The following is a 21,153-nucleotide window of genomic DNA, read 5'->3' on the forward strand; positions in this document are numbered from 1 at the left end:
GGATGGACGCGCGGGTGGTCACACAGACGGACGCATGGACGGACGGAAGCAAGAACGAATGAACGGACGGATGCTTCGCAACACTCTCCATCATTCACCCCGTGGATATGCTGCCATTTTTTTTCTTATGAGACAGCTAAATATTGACATGCATTTATCGAACTCTTCAGGAGCTAAGTAGTTGAAATGGTCTGCCATACCAGTTTCTGGTGACAATAAATGAAGCAAACGCAAGAAAAAAGTCTTTTCGTTGCACTTTCAATGCAAATTTGCGCATGCGGTCGCATGTTTGTACGCACATGCAAAGTTGAAAACTTCCAAGTTGTTAACCCTCCTCCATCACCTACCCCCCCCCCCCCCCATACTCTGACTACGCCAGTTAATATCAGTGTGCGCACACTGTCAGAGTTCGTAACGACCTTCAACCCCGTATTCATTTCCTTTTCTGCGAACGCGCGGTACCGACCATAGTTGGGGACTGGGCATCCAGGATGGGTGCCCAATAACTTTATTTTCGGTAGGGGGGGGGGGGGGGAAGCAATGTTAAAGGACCCCTGACGTCAAATTTGGAAACACTAGATGCGTTTGTTGTTTTATTATATTGCATGCGGGACCACCTCTGAGCGAATATTTTTGGCGAGCGTAGCTGAGAAGGTGTTTTCATTTGGTTTTAAAGTAGAGGTATGTGCTCTTCCAAGTATTCAGGGGCAATCGACACTTTCTGTGGTTACATGTAGGCCGGGACTCCCCTTGTGACGTTGCAGGGTCCACATTTCCGGGGCGCGCACTACCCGAATGGCACCCAACTCCGCTCTCACTCTGTTGTCAGCGTACTCTCCAGATGGCTTTGGCTGCTAACACCAGGAATGTTTTCTTCTCTTTTTTTTGGAGGGGGACACACGCTCAAACCCAATGCATCTTTTCAGTCTTCACCGCACGCAGGTCTTAGGCGCTGCTACACTATCGGGCGCAAGTTTCTTACAGTGTTTAGGCGGGTGTTTTGAACTGACGCGAAATCGTTCTGAAGTAAGGCCGCTAGCATTAATTATACGATGTGTTGAAACAATTACGATATAATTTTGGCATTGCCAGACGCAAAGATACAAATTACTGTTAAATAACTCTTAAACAAAACTTTCGCTGTTAGGGGTTCTCTGGGGACAGAAAGGACATACGTAAAAGAGTGTGCCCTCTTTCGATAAGCGCATGACATCTCGCACTGCTGTCCCTTTTCTTTACATATTCTACTTCACACTCAACCTGAAAAATACAGGCAGCAGAAATCGAATACGCGTCCTTTTTCGGCTCTTGGTCGCTTGCCATGTCTTTGCAAACGAGTAATACGAGCGTGAAACGTGGACAGGGAAAGCTAAGACGCAAACGAGTGCTTGTCCCCGTCTTTCCTGTCCCTTTCTACGTATCGTGCTCGTATGTCAAACCATCATGAATCACCAACTCTCCCTATCATTTTGAAGAGTAAATCAGACAGGACGTACGAATGTTAGCTGCACCACAAATCATCGAGCTCAGTTCGTGCTGAGCTGAATGCATCGTTTATTCCATACCCTTGTTTAGCGGTTTCACTTATGTCGGTCAAACCTAAATAAAAGTTTCTTAGACATTATGACCGTGCTAATTTCTGGGCATCTAGGAATCCAATAATCGGAGATTGTGAATGCTCACCTGAATTCAGCAGCACGCGCATACTATGCCGTTCTGGTGGAAAAAATTTCTCTAGAAGTCGTAGAAGCCCAAAAAATCGCTAACCTTTAAGACAGCTGGGTCAGAACCCCTGAACTGCTGCTAAAGATATGACTGCAATTTTGACTTACGGCCTACCGCATTGTCCCTTCTATAATACTCAAGTCTTAGCTTAACCTATTCCGCGCATATTATATACGGTTTTATTTTTATGATCGTTTTCAGACAACTCAAAACGGCGCAAGACATAATGGTCTAGAAGATCGCAAAAAAACTTTACTCGGTGCTCATTCTGTTAAAAAAGCGAAGAAGGAATGGGGAACAGTGCAATGGCACTTGACAGATAGCGTAAATTAAATGACCTGAATATGTCAATGAAAAAGTAAGAAGAAATGTTTCGGAAGAAGTATCAAATTTCAAGAACAGCATGCGGCAAGAAGACAAACAATCGTTCTCGAGTAACACACGTTCTCAGACTTTCAGCAGGTAAACAATAGTGACTTCTTTTATTTCCGTGACTTCATTCTGTCTTCTGGTTTTTGTACACGCATTTTACGTAAATGTTAAGCAAAGTCTTCAACAATAAATTAAAAGAAAAAAAAGCCAGGGTACGCTGACCCACACGGAAGGCATAATGTCGTCTGTACACAAACCGGTGATCATCTCTGAAGACTTCGGCGAAAAGCTGCGCCACGTAGGAAGAGTGTCCCGCAGCGCCCACTCAGCAATCACAATATGCAGAGCTGAGTCCAGTAGTGATATGCTCTGAAGTGGCGGCACTGTAAGAGTGAGCGAGGCGCTGACGATGTCCACCGATGTACAGGCTTGGAGTCGGCACATACAAAAGGTTGCGATCGCCTTCGCGCTTGCATATTTACAAAACAAAATCTTGCATATATATAATTTTTTTACACCTCTTGCTAAGTTCACACGCACCACACAAGCACTCACACTCACGAAAACACAAACACACCAGCTTCGTCCTCCGGTACACGAGAGGCCCGATGCCCGAGGTGTCTCGATTTTTCTTCCAATTATTGCATAGTATATCCGTATTTGGCACTCGTCGCATCCACTTGCATACTTCGACGGACTTGTCGCGCTAAAGTGAGCTGCTTCTACGACAGCAACGGAAGGAACTTGGTCGGCAAGTCACGTCGACGCGTTTACACAGCAGTTACATTTCCACCAACTTTTCGCGTTTGCATCCGTATGTAAATGGCAGGATCTTGATTAGTGGTCCTGATGCAGGACCGCCATTTTGTCTTGATGAAGTAGAAGCGCTTCTTTCATTCTTTGTTGTTGTTTTTTCTTCTTTGGAGAAGCAACGCACTTCATGTCGACCCATGGTAGAAATGGTCACTGGAAACACACACACAAAAAAGAAAGTCTGTGAGGTTCTCTATAAATTTAAGGCATCCAGGCATATGCAGACACTGCGCGCCAAACTTTCGTGTTCGACAACATTGATGGAGTATGTGAGCTTCCAGCTAAACTGAAGTGCACGCCTCCACTTCTTGCACATGTCACATAAGTTCATATGCATTCAAACCAATTTATTGGCACCTTTACTCCGCATGTTTTATGTTATCCTATTCTTCTGTCTTGTGAATAATCTTGCCTTAATATTTTTTCATGCCTTCACGCTTGCCGTCCTCAATCTTTATGAGTAACCTTAAGAAAATATGCCTTCGCACCTTTAGAAACCACAAAACGTGTTCAAAAAGTCAACGGTTACCCCCGGGCTAGGTGAAAACACACACACACATCCTAGAAATAGCACATACTGTTACGGAAAGTTCTGTCAAATCTTGCAGTCGTGCATGACAAAAAGGCATTAGAAGAGAGCACGAAGCCAATCTTTTCTGAGTAGCCCATGCTCACTCTCTCCAAAACTGCCGGCGCCTGCTGTATCGCGTCAAAAACCAGCTAACATGCCATTGGTCAATGCTCGACACAAACGCTGTCGACAGAAACGACGGCATTGGGTTAAAGTGCACTTTCTTCCACGGGATAGCACCTCATGCCGGCACTGTGCTTTATATACTGCTAACCGTAAACCACACTCGCGCAGGGGAACCAAAACGCGAGAGAGCGTTTCATCACGCGTGCTCAAGATCAGGACGCACTCTGAAGTAACTTATTTACGCCACGCCACTTCTGCCTGCAGCTTTTATGCCGCTCCCAGCATGCACGTCGGGACGAGAGAACAGAAAAACCAATTAAAGGGCATGGCAAACTACTGTGAGGGCCGTAGGCGGAATTTTTTTCGGGGGGAGGGGCGGATGGAAGAGGGGGAAGGGTTGAAATGGTGATTTTTCATTTGGCATGCCGTGGCGAAACGAAAATTCTGGAGGGGGCGCGGGCCCGGTATGCTCCTCCCTCCCTAAGCCACTGAGTGCTGTACTGCGCGCGTTTTTTTTAACAATTCCAGAAAATTTGCAGCAGTGTATTCGTGAGACCGTAAACGAAGGTAATGGGGCCATAGGGTGATTACTTAGAAAAGTGGTTAAGGGCCCCTCTAAAGAAATATTCCGGCACGTAATAGTCGATTGAATCTTTACAAAAGAGCCAAGCAGCCACTGGGCAACAAATGTCTGATGTACTTGTAGAACAAACAAAAAATAAACTGGAGATTTTTTTCCTACTCACTTTAATATTTGGGCACTGACTTCTCCGTCTCGACTTACTGCTCTCCACTGTTTTCGTCCACTCTCAGGAGGCGTCAGCAAGTGGGGAGGATCGTGGTAAATGTGGAAGCTAGGTGGCTTGTATGGTGCACCTGAAAAGTAAACAAACAAGTAAATGCAGTTACGAGCTCATGAATGATAACGTAAAATTAGCACAATGCCTATTGAGAATTCACTCACATCACTAGAAAAAAGTAATTCTACGAACATAAAAAACTATGCGTGTGTTATTAAGGAGGAGGAGGAGGAAGGACAGCGAAGGTGTGTTAATCGGGCTATGAGTTGAGGCAGGCGCGTTATCACAAACAATCATTATTATTAGATTGTAGCTTTTATGTAAATGCACTGTCGCATTAGTAGGTGTAAGCGACTAGCGCACACTTGTGGTAAACAGTTTTAGAAAAATCGGAGCACCAAAAGTTGTTTTATTGCTGCGCAAATATAAATATTTGTGAATGGCATTTCATTTCCGTAATGAAGTGAGTACTGAAGCTCAATATAGCTCGCCCAATTCATTGCGTTGCAGACGCTGCTGGACAAGTTTGACTTGAAAAAAAAAACCCGCCACTTAAAAATTTTTAATCGCAATCGACTAGTAAAGACCATGTCCTTAAATTGTCTATTAAACTGCGATGGTCATGCCAAACATTTCTCGGCCGCTTAAAAGTGCTTACTATCATTGCTCTGCATAGGCTGATTATTTTCATCGTGTTCGAGACGCTGGTCATCAAACGTCCTCTGACTAGGCAGGCTTAATGAAAAAAGCTGATTCTGGGGATGTGCTTCTGCAAAACGAAAATAAACATTTCAAGAATAAATATATTGAAGGTCGTGGAACTTTTTTTTTTCGCAACAGTACATTTCAGGTAACAAGACGTCCTTAACGCTTCGTTCTGTCGTACTTACCAGTATTCTTCATCTGATGCGTTAATGTCTTACTCGCATTGGGCGGCAAGTTGGTGACTTTTTGATTTTGCTGGTTATGATGCCTCTCGTGAGAACTGCGCTTGGCACCTGCACATCAATGAGAGGGCACACGCTTTTCTTAAAAGCAGAAATAACGGAGCATTTCTTTTTTTCTGCCATTAAGCTGTGCCGAGGATTTATATCTCATGAGTAACGTACACATTTACAAGTTTTGGGGGAGGCGAAACGACGTCCCTCTCGTCATTGAGCGCAATTTTTACTGGTTAGTAGACATCGCGGGCAATATAATCTACGGCAGCTATCTATCAGCACTATGGCCGCATCTCTGAGTTCGCGCATCATGTACGGAGTGCCTCTCTCAAAATGGTGAATAGCGGACCTTGCTCTTGTGCCGGTGTTGTTGTAGATACGACTGAGCCGTTGACTTGGAAGCCGGAATTCTGCGCTGCTCGCGCTACTGCGCTAGCAAAGTCCACCTCGTTGTAGACGGGGTCGTCATAGGAACTTGCGCGGCTAGAGCGGCCGCTGGTGCAAGAGCTGTTGCTCCGCTCCGTCGTGCTGGCCCACGATGGCGCTGCGCAAAGAAGCAAAGAGGAGAACATTACGTAACTTCTAATGAAAACTACTGAGCCGGCAGTTATGGAACAGCAACACGCAAGTACCCCGTGTAGCGTCGTCGGGGTAGATTGGGTGGGATGACCAAGATCAGGCAGGTCATGAAAGCAGGACGTCCATTTAGGAAACTTGAAAAAAAGGATTTATTTGCATTCAAAGAAAAGTTAACTGGTCATCGTTGTTCCCCCTTCTGCGCCCGCCGTCTCCTCCGTCCTTTTTATCCCTCTCGTTGCCGCCCCTCTCCCTCTATCTCGGTCCATCAGTCCACTTCACGAAAGGCAGGGGCGGCCCGCAGTAAGAGGGGGGGATCAAGGGGGTGAATCGTCCACCCGGAACCCGACTTCCCCTCAGCTCTATGCTCAGTTGTTCCGGGTGGACCCATCCCTCCAAGAAGCAGCGACGAATCTTTCGTTCCCCGAAACCGCCGCCGCATTCCGCAGGGCCCAGCCGTGGCGCCAGCGCACCGTCCCGCGACACAATGGTCAGCCTCAACAGTCGCTGCGTTCGCGGAACTGAGTGGCGGCGACATCGCGCTCGCCTCGAAGACGTCACTGGCAGCGGGACGCAACAGACTCCTCCGCCGCCGAAAGACTCGACTCGAGGGTGGCCAACTGTCGGGTCACCTGAAGCGTCGAGACGACATGTGCAAACACTCGGCCTCTCTGGGCCTCAGCACTCGCATCACCAATAACCCTGTTCCAGGGATACACAACACAAGCACACACACTCTGGTCGGCGTGCCCGAGCGACACGCCCACCGGACGCCAAAACTGCCATAATTTTACCCCATGATTGCCCTCTCTTTCTTTCTTTTTTTTTTTTGTGGTGGTCAGCCCTTGGAAAAAAATCTAAATGCCGTGACCTCAGCCGCGATAGAAACACATCAGTAAAAAAAGAAACAGCAACAAGAAAATCAGTGTTCGACTCTAAAATCCACGGCTCAGTCCATCGGCGTTCTTATTCTGGTTCCCCTTTCTATATTTGACCTCGAAGTTATACTCCTGTAGTATGAGGCTCCATCTCAACAGCCTCCCGTTTTTATTGGACATTTGCTTCAGCCATGAAAGCGGGCAGTGGTCAGTCTCGACCGTGAATTTTGTGCCTTGAATATAGCATCCTAGTTTTTGAATGGCCCACACAATGGACAAACATTCTTTCTCCGAGGCACTGAAAGCCTCTTCTCGGGGAGTCAGCTTCCGACTGAGATAGAGCACCGGATGCTCTTCACCTCCCTCGTTAAGTTGGGCCAAGACGACACCTAGACCTCGGTTGCTGGCGTCGCATTGGAGAATGAATTCTCGGCTAAAGTCTGGCGCGACAAGCACGGGCCGAGAAGACAAAGCTTTCTTCAAGTTTTGGAAGGCCTCCTCCCTCTCGGTGCTCCAAGTTACCACTTCCGGTTCAGGTTTTCGCAGGCTGTCGGTTAGCGTGCTGGCGAGCTCCGAATAATTTGGAATGTAGTGCTGGTAATAGCCTGTCATTCCTAGAAATGTTCGCACCTCCCTTTTGTTTACGGGTCTTGGGAAGTTGACTATCGCAGCTACTTTGGCTTTCATTGGTTCCCGTTTTCCCTGCCCTATGTCGTGTCCCAAATACGTGACACGGGCTTGGCCGAACTGACACTTCTCGGCTTTAATAGTCAGGCCCGCCCCTTTGATTCTTTCAAGCACCGTTCGTGTGTGCTGCAAATGAGACTCCCAATCATTAGAAAATACGGCCACGTCGTCTAGATATGGCACCGCAAATTCTTCTAGTCCTTCTAGCACCCGATCCATTAACCTTGAAAAACAGAAGGGTGCGTTTTTCAAACCAAAGGCCATGGTGACGGGCTGATAAACGCCAAAGGGTGTTACAAATGCTGCATACCGACTTGCTCGTTCAGTTAAGGGCACCTGCCAATATCCTCTCACTAAATCTAGGGTTGAAATGAAGGTAGCCCGGCTTACCAGCTCCACCCTTTCCTCTATGTTAGGCAACGGGTACACCTGGTCTTTTGTGATCGCATTCAACCTGCGATAATCGACGCATGGCCGTGGTTCTTTCCCCGGCACCTCGACCAACATCAAAGGGGAGCAATAGTCACTATATGCTTCTTTGATCACGCCAAGGCGAAGCATCCTTTTAACTTCCGCCTTCATTAAGTCCAGCTGTCGCGGAGACACGCGGTACGCCTTCGAGCTAAAAGGGACCTCTGTAGTCAGCTCGATATCATGTTGTACCAAATGAGTCCTTCCGAGCCTTTCCCCAAAACATTCCAGATATTCCAGAATAAGGCTCTTCAGATCCTCGACTTTAGCTGTACCCAACTCGTCTTTGTTAACTGCACACGCGATTATCTCTTCTACACTAGGGCCCGTGTTCCCAGGAAAACAAGGTACCTCTAGAGAAACCTCTTCTGAAACATTCATGGCGATGCTAACAATTGCTGCTCGCTCTAAAAATGGCTTCATTAGGTTTACGTGGTAGACCCTGTCCTCGCGTTTTCTTCCAGGTAATCTCACGGTGTAGTTTACTTCCGAAAGGCGACTGATAACCTCGGCAGGTCCATCCCAGTGGACTTCCAGTTTATTCTGGCGATTAGGCCTCAATATCATCACTTTGTCGCCCGGGTTGAATGATCGCGTCCTGGCATTTCTATCATAGTAGCGCTTTGAAGCGTCTCGCCTCGCCTCTAGGTTGCCCTTCACGATCTCACGACACTTATGTAACCTTTGCATTAGGTTCAACACATACTCGATCACACATTTAGGCCCCCGATCATCCTCCCACAGTTCGCGGACTAGCCTCAGCGGACCTCGAAGATTCCGGCCATACACCAGCTCTGCCGGTGCGAACCCGGTTCCCTCGTGTGGCACTGTGCGCAACGCAAATAGCGTGCCCGGTAAACAACCATCCCAATCACACTTCCTTTCATGGCAAACAGCTCTCAATACTTTTTTTAGGGTAGCATGCCATCTCTCCACACTGTTGCTTTGTGGGTGGTAAACCGAGCTATGCAAAATTTTAACGCCACATTTCTCGAGAAACATGGTCGTGAGAGCACTCGTGAAAACGGTTCCCTGATCCGATTGCATTTCGGCAGGGAAACCGAGGCGCGAAAATATAGAAAGCAACGCATCGACTACCTCGACCGAAGTTGCCTCCTGTAAGGGCACCGCCTCGGGGAACTTCGTTGCAGGACACAATAGTGTGAGAATGTATCTGTTCCCCGCACTTGTTTTCGGCAACGGCCCCACCAAATCTACAACAACTCTGCGGAAGGGCTCAGAAATAATGGGCACTTTTACCATCGGGGCCTTCCATTTGTCGTTAGACCTACCGGCTCTCTGGCAAGCGTCACAAGTCTTCACGAAATTCTGCACGTCCCTGAAACACCCCGGCCAATAAAATTCCTGTAGCAATCTTTTCTTGGTTTTATTTATGCCCAGGTGTCCTGCCCATGAGTGATCGTGACAAAGACTGAGTAGGTCCTTGCGGTATGGTGATGGCACCACCAATTGATCGTAGCACTGCCCTCGCCTATCTCGGTATTTACGATATAGGATACCGTTCCTCACTTCGAAAGAGATGTTTCTTGACGAAACACCTTCACTGTTTCCGTTGTTCATAACCGCTATACTAGGGTCAGTTTTCTGAGACAGCCGTAACGCTTCCCTGTCAACCCCTAGCATGCGCTCGTAGCTGTGCGAGATTGGGGCCAACACGGACCCCTGCAAACTATGATCTTTTCCTTTCGAAGGTTTCTTTCTTTTCTCAATTATCGGCTTCTTAATCTGACCATTTTCCGGATTTTCGGTCGGAGGAATAGGGATAAGTGCCTCGTCGGGCTTAACTTCTTCGGATTCAGTTGTTAACTCTTTCGCTTTGGCACCTTCCCCTTCCCCGTAACGCAGCTGCTGAGCCAATACGCGTGCTTTCGATCTCGTCAAAGCCATGACCTGGGCATCAGCAAAAGTGCACCCCCTGTCGTTGAGTAGTGACTCCGAGCTGTTCGAGAAAAGGTACGGGTAGCCCTCTGGTAGCCCACGGGAGACTGCTGCTACTGTCTCGATCGCTCCAAAAGGACCCCGAATGTGTACCTTTGCCATAGGTAAACACACTGAATCTTCGCTGACGGCCTGTCTTATCCACGCGCATTCGGATAAGTAGTCTTCACTTTTTACGTAGTTCGGATGGACTACGTCCATAGTGGCCGCGGAGTCTCTGAGTACCCTACACCTTTTGTCATTAACCATTAAATCTGTCGTGTAAGGTTTCAAAAGATCTAGGTTACTCGGGTGATCGCTTACGCAAGCAAACACTGGCCTACCTTTTGAGCAGTTTCGGGCAAAGTGACCTGTTTCGTTGCACTTGAAACATAGCGCCTTAGCTCGCGACTCTAACTCTTCTAAATGATTTCTGACCTCCTTTCTGTTCTTTTCCGGCTCTTTCAGCTTGCCTTCAGCACGCGCCGAATTTTGATTAGTTTCCTCTCGCTCTTTTGTTGCGCTTTGCGGTCCTCGAGTGTAAGCTTGGGGCCGTGGTGCAGGCCTTTGATAGTGATGTGCGCTGTTGATCGGGGTCCTGAAGCCTCGACTGGCCACGTACTCGTCGGCAAGCTGTGCTGCACTCCTAACAGACACACCTTCCTGCCTATCCTTGACCCACAGGCGCACGTTATCCGGCAGGGTGTCATAAAACTGCTCCAAACAAATTAGATCCCTCAGTTTACTTAAGTTATCCGCACCTGCTCCTTTCACCCACTCTGAAAAATTATCACTCAGGCTACACGCAAACTCAACAAAGCTTTCACCAGGCTTCTTTCTTTCCCGTCTAAATCTCCTCCGAAATTCCTCTGTGGAGAGCCTGTATTTTGCGAGTAATGTCGACTTCACTGAACTGTATACGCCTGCCTCGGCTGCGCTCAGTCTGGCCACGACCTGCGAGGCCTCACCCGGTAACAACGCAAGCAACCGCTCTGGCCAGGTGTCCTGGTGAAATGAATGTTTCTCACAGATCCGTTCAAAATTAATCAGGTAGAGACCAATGTCCTCGCCTGTTTTGTACGGCTGAAGCAAACTCGTCATCTTCAGGTTCTCAGTATGCGGCGGCGCCGCATCTGCACTGCGTGCTAATCTCGCCTGCTCTAGCTTTATTCTCTCGAGCTCAATTTCGGCCTGTCTTTGTTCTCTCCTTTCCTGCCTTTCCTTCTCTTCCGCTCTTTCCCTCTTTTCTTCCTCCCTTTGTTTCTTCTCCTCACATATCTTTTCCCAGGCCTCGCTGAGCTCGTCCTCCTCGAAACCCCCTTCGATTATCGCACTGCGAATTTCGGGCTTCCTTAACCTGCTATTGATATCCAAGCTGAGCTCTACTGCTAACAGCAACAGCTCTTCTTTCTTTAACACTCCGATATCCATATCTTCACAAGAGCCAACCAATACTTCTGCAATATTCACCGCACACTTGTGGCGGCCCTTCAGAGCCAATTGCCCGATAGAACCCTGTTCTTATCGTCCGGCAAAACGTGATCGCTCAAGCACTCACCTAACCTCGAGCTGCCGAAGGCCGTGTCTCCCGGAGCCACGTTCCCAGGTCCGCCGATCCCAGATCGTCGGGTCTGCCTTCTGCTGCTCGTCCTTAGTTTCCGGTAGTCGTTACTGCGACGGTTGTGCCTCCCGGAGCCACGAAGTCTCGCTCTGCCGATCCCGGATCCGCAGAAGTCGATCTTCCGTCCGCAGCTACTTCCAACCTCGAGCTGGCGAAGGACGTGTCTCCCAGAGCCACGTTCACAGGACCGCCGATCCCAGATCGTCTGGTCTGCCTTCTGCTGCTCGTCCTTAGTTTCCTGGAGTCGTCCAAAACTTCATGCCGTTACTGCGACGGTTGTGCCTCCCGGAGCCACGAGGTCTCGTTCTGCTGATCCCGGATCCACAGAAGTCGATCTTCCGTCCGCAGTTTTCTGCATGCCTTTTCTTGATTCCACCGCTGCCATCCAGTTTGTAGCGTCGTCGGGGTAGATTGGGTGGGATGACCAAGATCAGGCAGGTCATGAAAGCAGGACGTCCATTTAGGAAACTTGAAAAAAAGGATTTATTTGCATTCAAAGAAAAGTTAACTGGTCATCGTTGTTCCCCCTTCTGCGCCCGCCGTCTCCTCCGTCCTTTTTATCCCTCTCGTTGCCGCCCCTCTCCCTCTATCTCGGTCCATCAGTCCACTTCACGAAAGGCAGGGGCGGCCCGCAGTAAGAGGGGGGGATCAAGGGGGTGAATCGTCCACCCGGAACCCGACTTCCCCTCAGCTCTATGCTCAGTTGTTCCGGGTGGACCCATCCCTCCAAGAAGCAGCGACGAATCTTTCGTTCCCCGAAACCGCCGCCGCATTCCGCAGGGCCCAGCCGTGGCGCCAGCGCACCGTCCCGCGACACAATGGTCAGCCTCAACAGTCGCTGCGTTCGCGGAACTGAGTGGCGGCGACATCGCGCTCGCCTCGAAGACGTCACTGGCAGCGGGACGCAACACCCGCCACGAGTGACGAGTAACAGTTTTCATTGTAACTGATCGTTATCTTTGTCGGCATCCTTTTTTAGAAACGTAGCGATGACCAATAGCTACACAGGATGTCCCTTATAGTCACAGCTTTACTTCATCAAATACAGTACAACCTTATTTCTCGCTTATTTCTTTATTTCTTGCTGGTCCACGATTCCTGCTTCTTTATTTCTTGCTTATATACAAGACCGCCTTTATAACCTGTTGTTAGCTACGCCTCTATACAACCCCGGTTCCTTGAATCACACACCTCTTTTTTCTCTCCGCCAACATCATAAAACGTATCTTGTTCACACATTATTACTTCGTTCCCCTTCAAAACCAGTTGTAGGGTGTAAGCTATTGTCTAGACAACCTTTTACCAAAATAATTTTGATACTATTTTTGCTTTCGATGAGTTAGAAGTAACGTAACTACCCTGTTATGCTGCGAGCGCCAGTTTCAGAACGCAATCTCCTTGTTTCCCCCAGCTAACGTCGGCAAGCGGCCCTTCGTTCCTCTGTTCTTTCGTGTGACGTATTAGTGCGACTTGCATACTGGTAGGAATGGGGGTAAATCTACGCAAACGTCGTGTTCTCCGAACGGCAGAGCGTGGCCTTGCACGCTCCATCTATGCAGGGTTAAGGCATACTTTCCAGCTAAGCCTAACACAAGGCATGGCAATGCTACCCCACAAGGGCAAATTCAGTTGATAGTCAACACAAGCCCACATGAAAACATACAGTGATGCTGTCAATAGATAAATCGTGGTAAAGTTGCCCCAAGCTCTCTTTTTTATTGCTCGTAAATATGAAGGCGTACTAAACTTCGTGGCAACAAATACTAACCGTGGCTTGGTGCATAATCTGTGTCTCCGGCAATGCTGGACTCTATTGAACGCGGCCGTGTCATTAGTTCCAAATCCGAGTCAGCATTTGTGGGCTCGTATATGTAACCTACGAAAAAAACAGAAAAAAAAACTTGGCTGATCCTTCCATATAGAAATTGATTAACACTAAAGTAAAACGTGTCTTTGCAGAGGTAGGTGAGCGTTTATTGTGCATCGTTTCAGCATCAGCAACAAATTGCTAAGACGCGTTAGGAACGGCAAGCAGCTCGAAACTTGCAGCGCGCACTTCAAGCAGAACGCACTCACGAAATTAGCATACACAGGAGGAGTGCGGACTAACAACTGCCACATTTTTTCCTGCGTCGTGCGTCAGCAGCGTGCTCCTTTCGCTACCGCGGCCGTGGCCGCTTGTGAAGTGACCTTCGTCTTCCCCAGAATTACGAGTCTGATAAGTGCACGCGCAGAAGAAACCACACTCGGTGGGACCATGGGGGTGGGGCTTCGTGGAGGCGATGACCTTGAGAGCTCGTCGAACACGAGATCGTCACGTCATGTCGCCACTGATAACGAAAACGCGCTAAAGTTTCAAAGCTCTGAGAACTGCCAAATGGTGTCTGGTGTATACAAATGCCTTGCCGCTAGCCCTCCAGACATTGTACGTTTTGTAGCGTAGTAATGCACGCTGAGGATCGAGAAGTTGCTGCTTCGATTCCGCGCGACGTATCTTTACCTCCTGACTTTTGCTTTGCAAGCTCTTATTATAGATTTTTCAACATCACTTCCGCGATGGACGTCAGCGGAGCCGTGTTGAACCCCGGCATTAAACACTTTCGTGTTAAAAAACAGATCTTAGTTGGGCGAACACTCTCGTTTCTTATTTCATGTCCACGCTTTCTTGACGTTTAAAGTCTACATTTAACCGCCTTTCCTAACTCTCTGCGATGTATCAGCTGCATTTATGAGAGCGTCATGAACCAGCAATTGTGCTCGGTGGAAAAACACATCCTGTAGAGGATAGCATACACCGCTATGAACATCTCGACCAAATTTCGCACTCATGTGTGGCAAAGAGAGCTTACCAGCGTTGCGCGAGGGTGCTATTTTTTCGGGCACCAGTTTTTTTATACAACGGCCTGGGCTAACTGCTTTCGGAGTTGGCAGCACCTACTGTTTTTTTTTTTCACTACGAACAAAATACATCATACGTTTGACCAATATGCGAGAGAATCGAGAGAGGTGGTTAGATCTGATGTGCTCCTTGCCACGGAATTCCCCGAATTGCCGGCACGACGCCTGATAGTCTGCTAATATACAAAGCTATAGCCACACTCACGCACAGGAACCTCTACGAAAAAAAAAAAGCGACAGCACTCATTACAGTGCTCAAGGTCGTGACATGTTCTGACTAAATTTCTTTTCTCCCGTGCTACCCACCCCTGTGCAGCTACCACCGAACGTGTCTGTACGCGATCAGAGAGCACATAAAGCGTGTGACAAATCAGTGCGGCTCCACACAATTTCAACGTATTCGACAAAGTTTCGCGGCGATCGACTTGCGGGTTAATAAACTCCGACACCAGCATCATTTCATGATTACTTGAAGAAGTGGTTCAAAACATCTTCAGCACTAGTTGATGCAACGGGTTCGGTAGAAGAGTTCGCTTCAAGTTTCTTTTTGTTTTAAAGTTATCGCTCGTACATTCTAAGTTCATTTTGTGTAAGGGACGCAACTTTTTCGATCGTTTAGGTACACGAAAAAGCACGCACTGTGCTACGACACACTTTCAACAGACGTCGATGCTTGTACTCAACCTGGGCGGCGCCGAACCGATATCCTGTTGGGTCTGTGACAGAGATCGAATAACGGGGCTCACTGATGAGTGATGGCAGCGAGGACTGCACTCCCCTGTCTATGAAAGGGTTGCTGAACAGCTGCTGCTGCTGCTGCTGATTTGGCTGCTGCTGTGACTGCTGGGGCAGCAGCGGTTTGAGAAGGGGCCTTTGCCCCTTGGGAAAGAATGGCGGGACGTTTTGATAGGAGTCGCCATAGGAGCTTCCTAGGCTGTTGCTGGATTGGTTCATGATGCTCCTTGGGGAGTGCGTTTGTACTCGAGGCTGACCGTGTGCTCCCCTCATGTTGGACGTCGGTTGTGCTCCGTTTATTTGAAACTGAAAAAAAAAGTTTGTTGTACTGCGAGAGATGGAAGCAAAATAGGCGACGAATAAATAGACCCATGCTTTTCGTTCAGAAGCTGAAGGACATGGCAGATGCTGTAGTGTACAGGCAAACGTGAGCGTTCATTTATTTTTAGCAGCCTACCTAGGCTAAAACAGGGCTTAGTTTTCATGTCTATTTCATGCATTGGTTGGATATATACTCAATATGCATATGCACAGTCATGCAATACACACAGATACCACTCAAGCGAAACCCTCTCCCCAAAGCCTTTGAGGCATTGTTCATATGCTCATTTTATTGGTAGCTCAATCAAAAGGCCCGTCTAACTAAACTGCCCTTAAGAAAAAAACCGTAAACAGAGAAGTTGTTTAACAAGATTGAGGTATGAAATAACATACACTGGTGCTTCCTTTAAAAAAGACACACCTTAACAGATACGAGGTACATCCCTAGGTCACATATACTGATAATCAATATTTAAAAACAAAACTATGCTGGGAATACAAAGTATTTCTAATTATCATTTTGGTGTTGCAATAAATGCTTATCGAATGCCAGTTGGTTACCACTCCAAATGTAGAGCTTCCACTGCATGCGTTGTACTTAATGCACGCATTCTAACAGTGCTCACCTTCTGCTTGAGCTGCGCATTGCGAGGTGGCGTTCCTCTAAGGCAGGCTGGAGTACCTGTTGGAGACCCAGCCTCACTGGGTGGTTGCTCAGGCGGTGGAGGAATAAGTTCGGACCAATTCATCATTGGTACCTTGGACGAAGACCCTCCCCGAGAAAATTTTTGGCGGCACTTTTTGATAGGCATTCCATACTCATCTGAAACGACAGCGATACCATGGCGTTGAAGGTACACTTCTGTTCTAGCGCAGTCTTTGGCCGCAGTGATTGTGCTTCTAAATACTAAGCCCCATATGAATACTAAATACTAATCCCCATTGTGTGTATGCGTCATACGGCTTCTCAGGGTGTTCTGAGCTATTAGCAGTACAAATAATGACCAATTAGATCAAAAGCACTGTTATAACCGTTAGAAATATTTACAATAAAAATGGTCGAAGCTCTGAACGCTCATCAAAATAAAGAACAGTAAGAAGTTGAGCATAAAACAAAAATTGCTCAACGGAAATGCGTTATGCACTCGGAACATTTCCCAAGTAAAAATTTTATTGTAATAAGAGTAAGTGTCAGAATTTCAAAGTTGTACGGAAAGCACCAAAATGTATTGCCTCTATAACCACTCACGTTAAACAGCCACATGATACCTCTCATTGTTTACATGGCTGGCATATTATTTTCATTAGAAATAGTTGTTCTTGTGGTCAGATATATATGCTGTACACAGTTGAAATCAACTCCGATATACTGTGAACAAAACCATTACCTGTTGTGTAGCTTCCCGAGTCACTTGCTGGACTGGCAAGCTTGTCAGAATCTAGCAGCCTATCTGTAATACCATCTGCAAAAATTATCAAAGCACTAAGGGTTAATTTTACTGCAAAAAAGCATCATAATGGTTAAGCTGTTTTAAGTAATAATTTGGCATCATGAGCCAGCTGAAAAGAAAAGAAACACCAATGCCCACCTTCACTCGCGCGCGTGAGCTCCAAGTCAAAGCCCTTTTCAGATTTCCGGCTTCCTTCCTCAGCTGAGCTACCACTGCGAGCATCCTTAGCCTGAGATGGAGAAAAAAAAGAAATAAGGACTATTGATTCTATTGGAATTGTGAAAATTCGAACAACAATCGATATGTAGAAGACATATTTCGATCAGTGGTGGTGCATAAAATTATTCAATAAAACATTTCGCAAAAAGTTGAAAAAAAAAACATGCGTTATAATCGCCGAGTTTCAACTAGTCAACAGACGCAGACGCCACACTAAAACGGGTGGATTTGTCAAGGTATACTATTTAGCGAAGCGCTGTTAGTGCTATATCTTATGACCTAGAACTTGCTTTCCATGCTTGATTGCTGATTTTCGAATATATACCACTGCATTACAGACGAACGTTTTTTGTCCGCCGCTACATAAAACCTTCGTGGAAAGTATGTAGCTAAGGCGTTTTTTTTAGTTCGTATTCAAAATCCACCAATATACAAGACACGTTTTGACAGTTTATCATGTGTATGATCATAACGCTAATGTCTCGATGAAACAACTGATCTAACTACACAGTTAGTGCGCTCTCCCAATATTAAGAAATGCCGATGTGCTAACAGATTAATCAACACGAAAAGGTGTTGCCGCGTTACTGAGAACGCACGTACGAGATGTCTCAAAAAAAAATTAAAAACCACAAGGCCTACGCAGAACACACAGCACAGTCATAGCGAAAGTTGTGAGCGCGACCTTTCAGAGCTTTTTCTAAACACTTCTTGGGTAACTGCTACAGGCATATTCGCAGGGTATCCTACGCAATATTATTAAATTTCGTGTAGCAGGCAGGCACTCACTACGCTATCCTTAGGCGTTCTTGGGAGAAGCGTGGTATCCACGATACACTTACAAGGAATTTTGCGTAAATTTTTACGCAGGAGCTGATGACTATAGAGAATTATACCTGAAGTGGGTATGCGTGACAATTGATAAATGAACAAGAACAAGCTTTTGTAATGGGTTGAAGCATTGGCCGACCACTCGTTACGCAATTCGCATTGTGAGGCGCCCAATTGTCCCTTTGCTTCTTTGTGCTGAAGCACTTTACTACTTATACTAACGCGATCCCTCTCCCATCAGGATTGATTGATTGATTGATTGATTGATATGTGGGGTGTAACGTCCCAAAGCCACCATGTGATTATGAGAGACGCCGTAGTGGAGGACTCCGGAAATTTTGACCACCTGGGGTTCTTTAACGTGCACCCAAATCTAAGCACACGGGCCTACAACATTTCCGCCTCCATCGAAAATGCAGCCGCCGCAGCCGGCATTCGAGTCCGCGACCTGCGGGTCAGCAGACGAGTACCTTAGCCACTAGACCACCGCGGCGGGGCACTCTCCCGTCAGGAAGTCTGCTAGGGAAAGTTCGCGACGAAATTTCAAGCGTCGTCATGACTTAGCGGTAGAATACTGGACTGGCACGCAGGCTACCCGGGTTTGAATGCCGTTGTGTCTTTGGTGCCTTTATTTGCTAACATTTTTTTTTTCTTATTTCGTGTGACAGTAGTTAAGGGCCCCTGCGGCAGCGGCGGACAACAACGGCGCACGGGACTCTTGTTGCGATCTCATAACAGCCTTCGCTGCTGTATAGATGCCTATACACATGTCTATTGAGAAGATTCAGTAACCATTTACAATGCGTGTCTTGCGACAATTATCCAATCCTCCTGAAGTCTTTGGCGACGGAGCTGTTTAAGCTGGAGCTTGGTCCCTGTGTCGTTCGCTTAAAGCTACTCAGGCGGATGTGCGCCACAGGAACTGGGCGAGCCCCCCCCCCCCCCTACTATGTGCAGCAGGTGCGAGGGAAAGCAAAAACAGTAGAAGGAAAGAGCGCAGTGAAGAAGAGAGGCGGATAGAGGAGGGGAGGAGGGAGATCTAGGTTTAAGTCCGCAAGGGTAAGAGAGAGTAAAGCCAAGTAAAACGAGAAGGGCTCAGGCAACGAGTCGGTGGTAGGTTGGCGGTGAGTGTTACGCGAAATCTTTGCTCGTCGAGGTGGAGAGGGAAAAAAATGGAGATGAGGAGATGAAGGAGGAGACAAATGTGAAATTAATATTTTTGGTGAGGCGGCAGTCCAACACGGACGCTCACTATTCAAAGGCAATCGTGGTAAACAACTCGGCCACCCAAGCACGCTAGTACTACAAGTAGTTACGGCAACCTTTATGGTTGCTTTTACATTGGCGAGAGAATGAGAAAAAATGCAAGGAATAAAAACTTTGGAAGAAAGGAAAGAGCAAAAGAAAAAAAAGATAACATAGCATGTATAGTGTAGTTTAGCTAGGGGCTGTGAATGTCGAGGCCCGTGTGCTCAGATTTGGGTGCACGTTAAAGAACCCCAGGTGGTCAAAATTTCCGGAGCCCTCCACTACGGCTTCTCTCATAATCATATGGTGGTTTTGGGACGTTAAACCCCACAAATCAATCAATCAATCAGGGGCTGTGAATGGAAATTGAAGAGGAGGAGGGAAGGAATTGGGCAAGAGTGTAAAGCGTAGCATAGTTATGAATATCGCAGTATAGCAAGGACATGGGAAAGGGCTGCGAAGGTTAGGAGTGATGTGAGACTCAGGAGGAGAAAAAAAAATGAGAATACGGCTATCAGCTCTGCTTTTTCCTGTCTTTGCACCCCTAGCGCATAGCCGTCACAATATTTTTCTACGAAGCTGCCTTCAGTAGTCATAACTTCATCGGGTGAAAATGCTTCGAATAAACGCACCTCTGCGTTAAAATAGTGCGACAATACCATTTCACTTACAGAACCATTTAGGCTCTTCTGGAGTGATGGGTTTATCAACGTGGTTGTTGCATAGGGCTCTGGGATTGAGGGAAGGTCTTTCTTGTAGAAAGTTGTCATGCTTTGGGCATCTACTTCTGCATAGTCAGGCGCATTGATCCCACAGTTTAGAGGTGCATAGACACTGTAAATGAAAGAAATGAATAACAATGTTATCACTCGGTAAAAACACTAATGCGCATCGTGAAACTCACGTATTTCCATTTTATATCGTTATGTTGACAGGCCGTTGAGGCGCATATTTATTTTGGCCCATTCAACTACCTCCTGGGACACGTTAACATGTTCAAATGGTGTATTCATCTCCAAAGCTTTGCACAATTTAACGTTTTTCGTCACCTGTACTTTGGATTTACGGTTGATTGGTAGCAACTTTGCTGTGCAGAAAGCAAGGAAAATGGTGCTGTGAGGCCCACGGGACGGCTCTATGCTCTCCCATTGTACAGTACCAAGTACTCAACATTTTTAACCGCTTTTTTTGAACACTTTTCGTTATTATACGTGGGCTTCTTTCGGCATCGCGATGTTCGACGCCAACGAACGGCTTTTTACTCTTTCATGGCAGAGCACATCGTACTCTAAATCGTTAAAAAACTCTTTCTACACTCACACAGACTAAAATATCAGCTGAGAAGCACCTCCTGATAACGATGCAATTTCCATTGAAAAATCCTCTGGGAATGCCAAGGATAATATTATACAGCATTGCTTATGCAAACAGCAATATTTGCAGGTTATCATAACGGTTACATGCTAAGTTTAAGCATAATATTGACATGCTGGGAAGCAACTCACCTAGAGTAATTAAGATCATTCGTAGCACAGCTCATTTTGTTAAGAAGCTTGGTTTCGCAAAAGGGGTCCTTGGATTGGTCAGAGGTTCTCCAGGCACTATGGTTAATCCACAAGGCTTCGTGAGGACTGAGGCCAGGACGGCCATTGAGGGAATTGAAGCAGTTGCTGGGGGTTTAGTGGGGAAGCAAGGAAGTCATTGGTTCGTTATTTTCACTAGTCTGGTTTGTCAACACATTTTTCTCTAAGCATGCAACAGGCATGCCAAGTGTAAAACAGTATGATTAAAAAGTAGTAACGCAAACGCAAAACCTTAGTAAGCAGAATTGCTTACCTGATGTCTTCTTGCTTGTGCACAGGAACTAGGAAAAAAAATAAGAAAAAAAAAGGAATTGTACAATGAAAATAGACAGTATTAGAAGACAAAAT

At 46.9% G+C, this 21,153-nt stretch overlaps 1 protein-coding gene across 3 annotated transcripts in view; it reads right to left on the minus strand.

Annotated features, from left to right (window-relative positions):
• Nucleotides 1–2,178: 2,178 nt before the first annotated feature.
• Nucleotides 2,179–21,153, minus strand: part of LOC142790441 (roundabout homolog 1-like) — a 64,657-nt gene continuing 45,682 nt past the window's right edge. Inside the window, exons 14-25 of one of the 3 annotated variants that reach the window (XM_075885259.1) lie at nucleotides 21,059–21,086; nucleotides 20,728–20,892; nucleotides 19,894–20,056; nucleotides 17,063–17,153; nucleotides 16,862–16,936; nucleotides 16,100–16,296; nucleotides 15,164–15,458; nucleotides 13,288–13,395; nucleotides 5,698–5,892; nucleotides 5,298–5,405; nucleotides 4,354–4,483; nucleotides 2,179–3,063 (exon numbers count right to left, since the gene is read on the minus strand). In XM_075885259.1, coding sequence (XP_075741374.1) covers nucleotides 3,036–3,063; nucleotides 4,354–4,483; nucleotides 5,298–5,405; nucleotides 5,698–5,892; nucleotides 13,288–13,395; nucleotides 15,164–15,458; nucleotides 16,100–16,296; nucleotides 16,862–16,936; nucleotides 17,063–17,153; nucleotides 19,894–20,056; nucleotides 20,728–20,892; nucleotides 21,059–21,086 — 1,583 coding nt within the window. In that variant the 3' untranslated portion in view covers nucleotides 2,179–3,035. Of the gene's footprint in view, nucleotides 3,064–4,353; nucleotides 4,484–4,522; nucleotides 5,177–5,297; nucleotides 5,406–5,697; nucleotides 5,893–13,287; nucleotides 13,396–15,101; nucleotides 15,459–16,099; nucleotides 16,297–16,861; nucleotides 16,937–17,062; nucleotides 17,154–19,893; nucleotides 20,057–20,727; nucleotides 20,893–21,058; nucleotides 21,087–21,153 lie in introns of those variants that run through there. The other 2 variants (XM_075885258.1, XR_012889523.1) reach the window with 2 other exon arrangements.

This window comes from Rhipicephalus microplus, unplaced genomic scaffold (genome assembly GCF_043290135.1).
Source record: "Rhipicephalus microplus isolate Deutch F79 unplaced genomic scaffold, USDA_Rmic scaffold_105, whole genome shotgun sequence".
Taxonomy (NCBI): domain Eukaryota; kingdom Metazoa; phylum Arthropoda; class Arachnida; order Ixodida; family Ixodidae; genus Rhipicephalus; species Rhipicephalus microplus.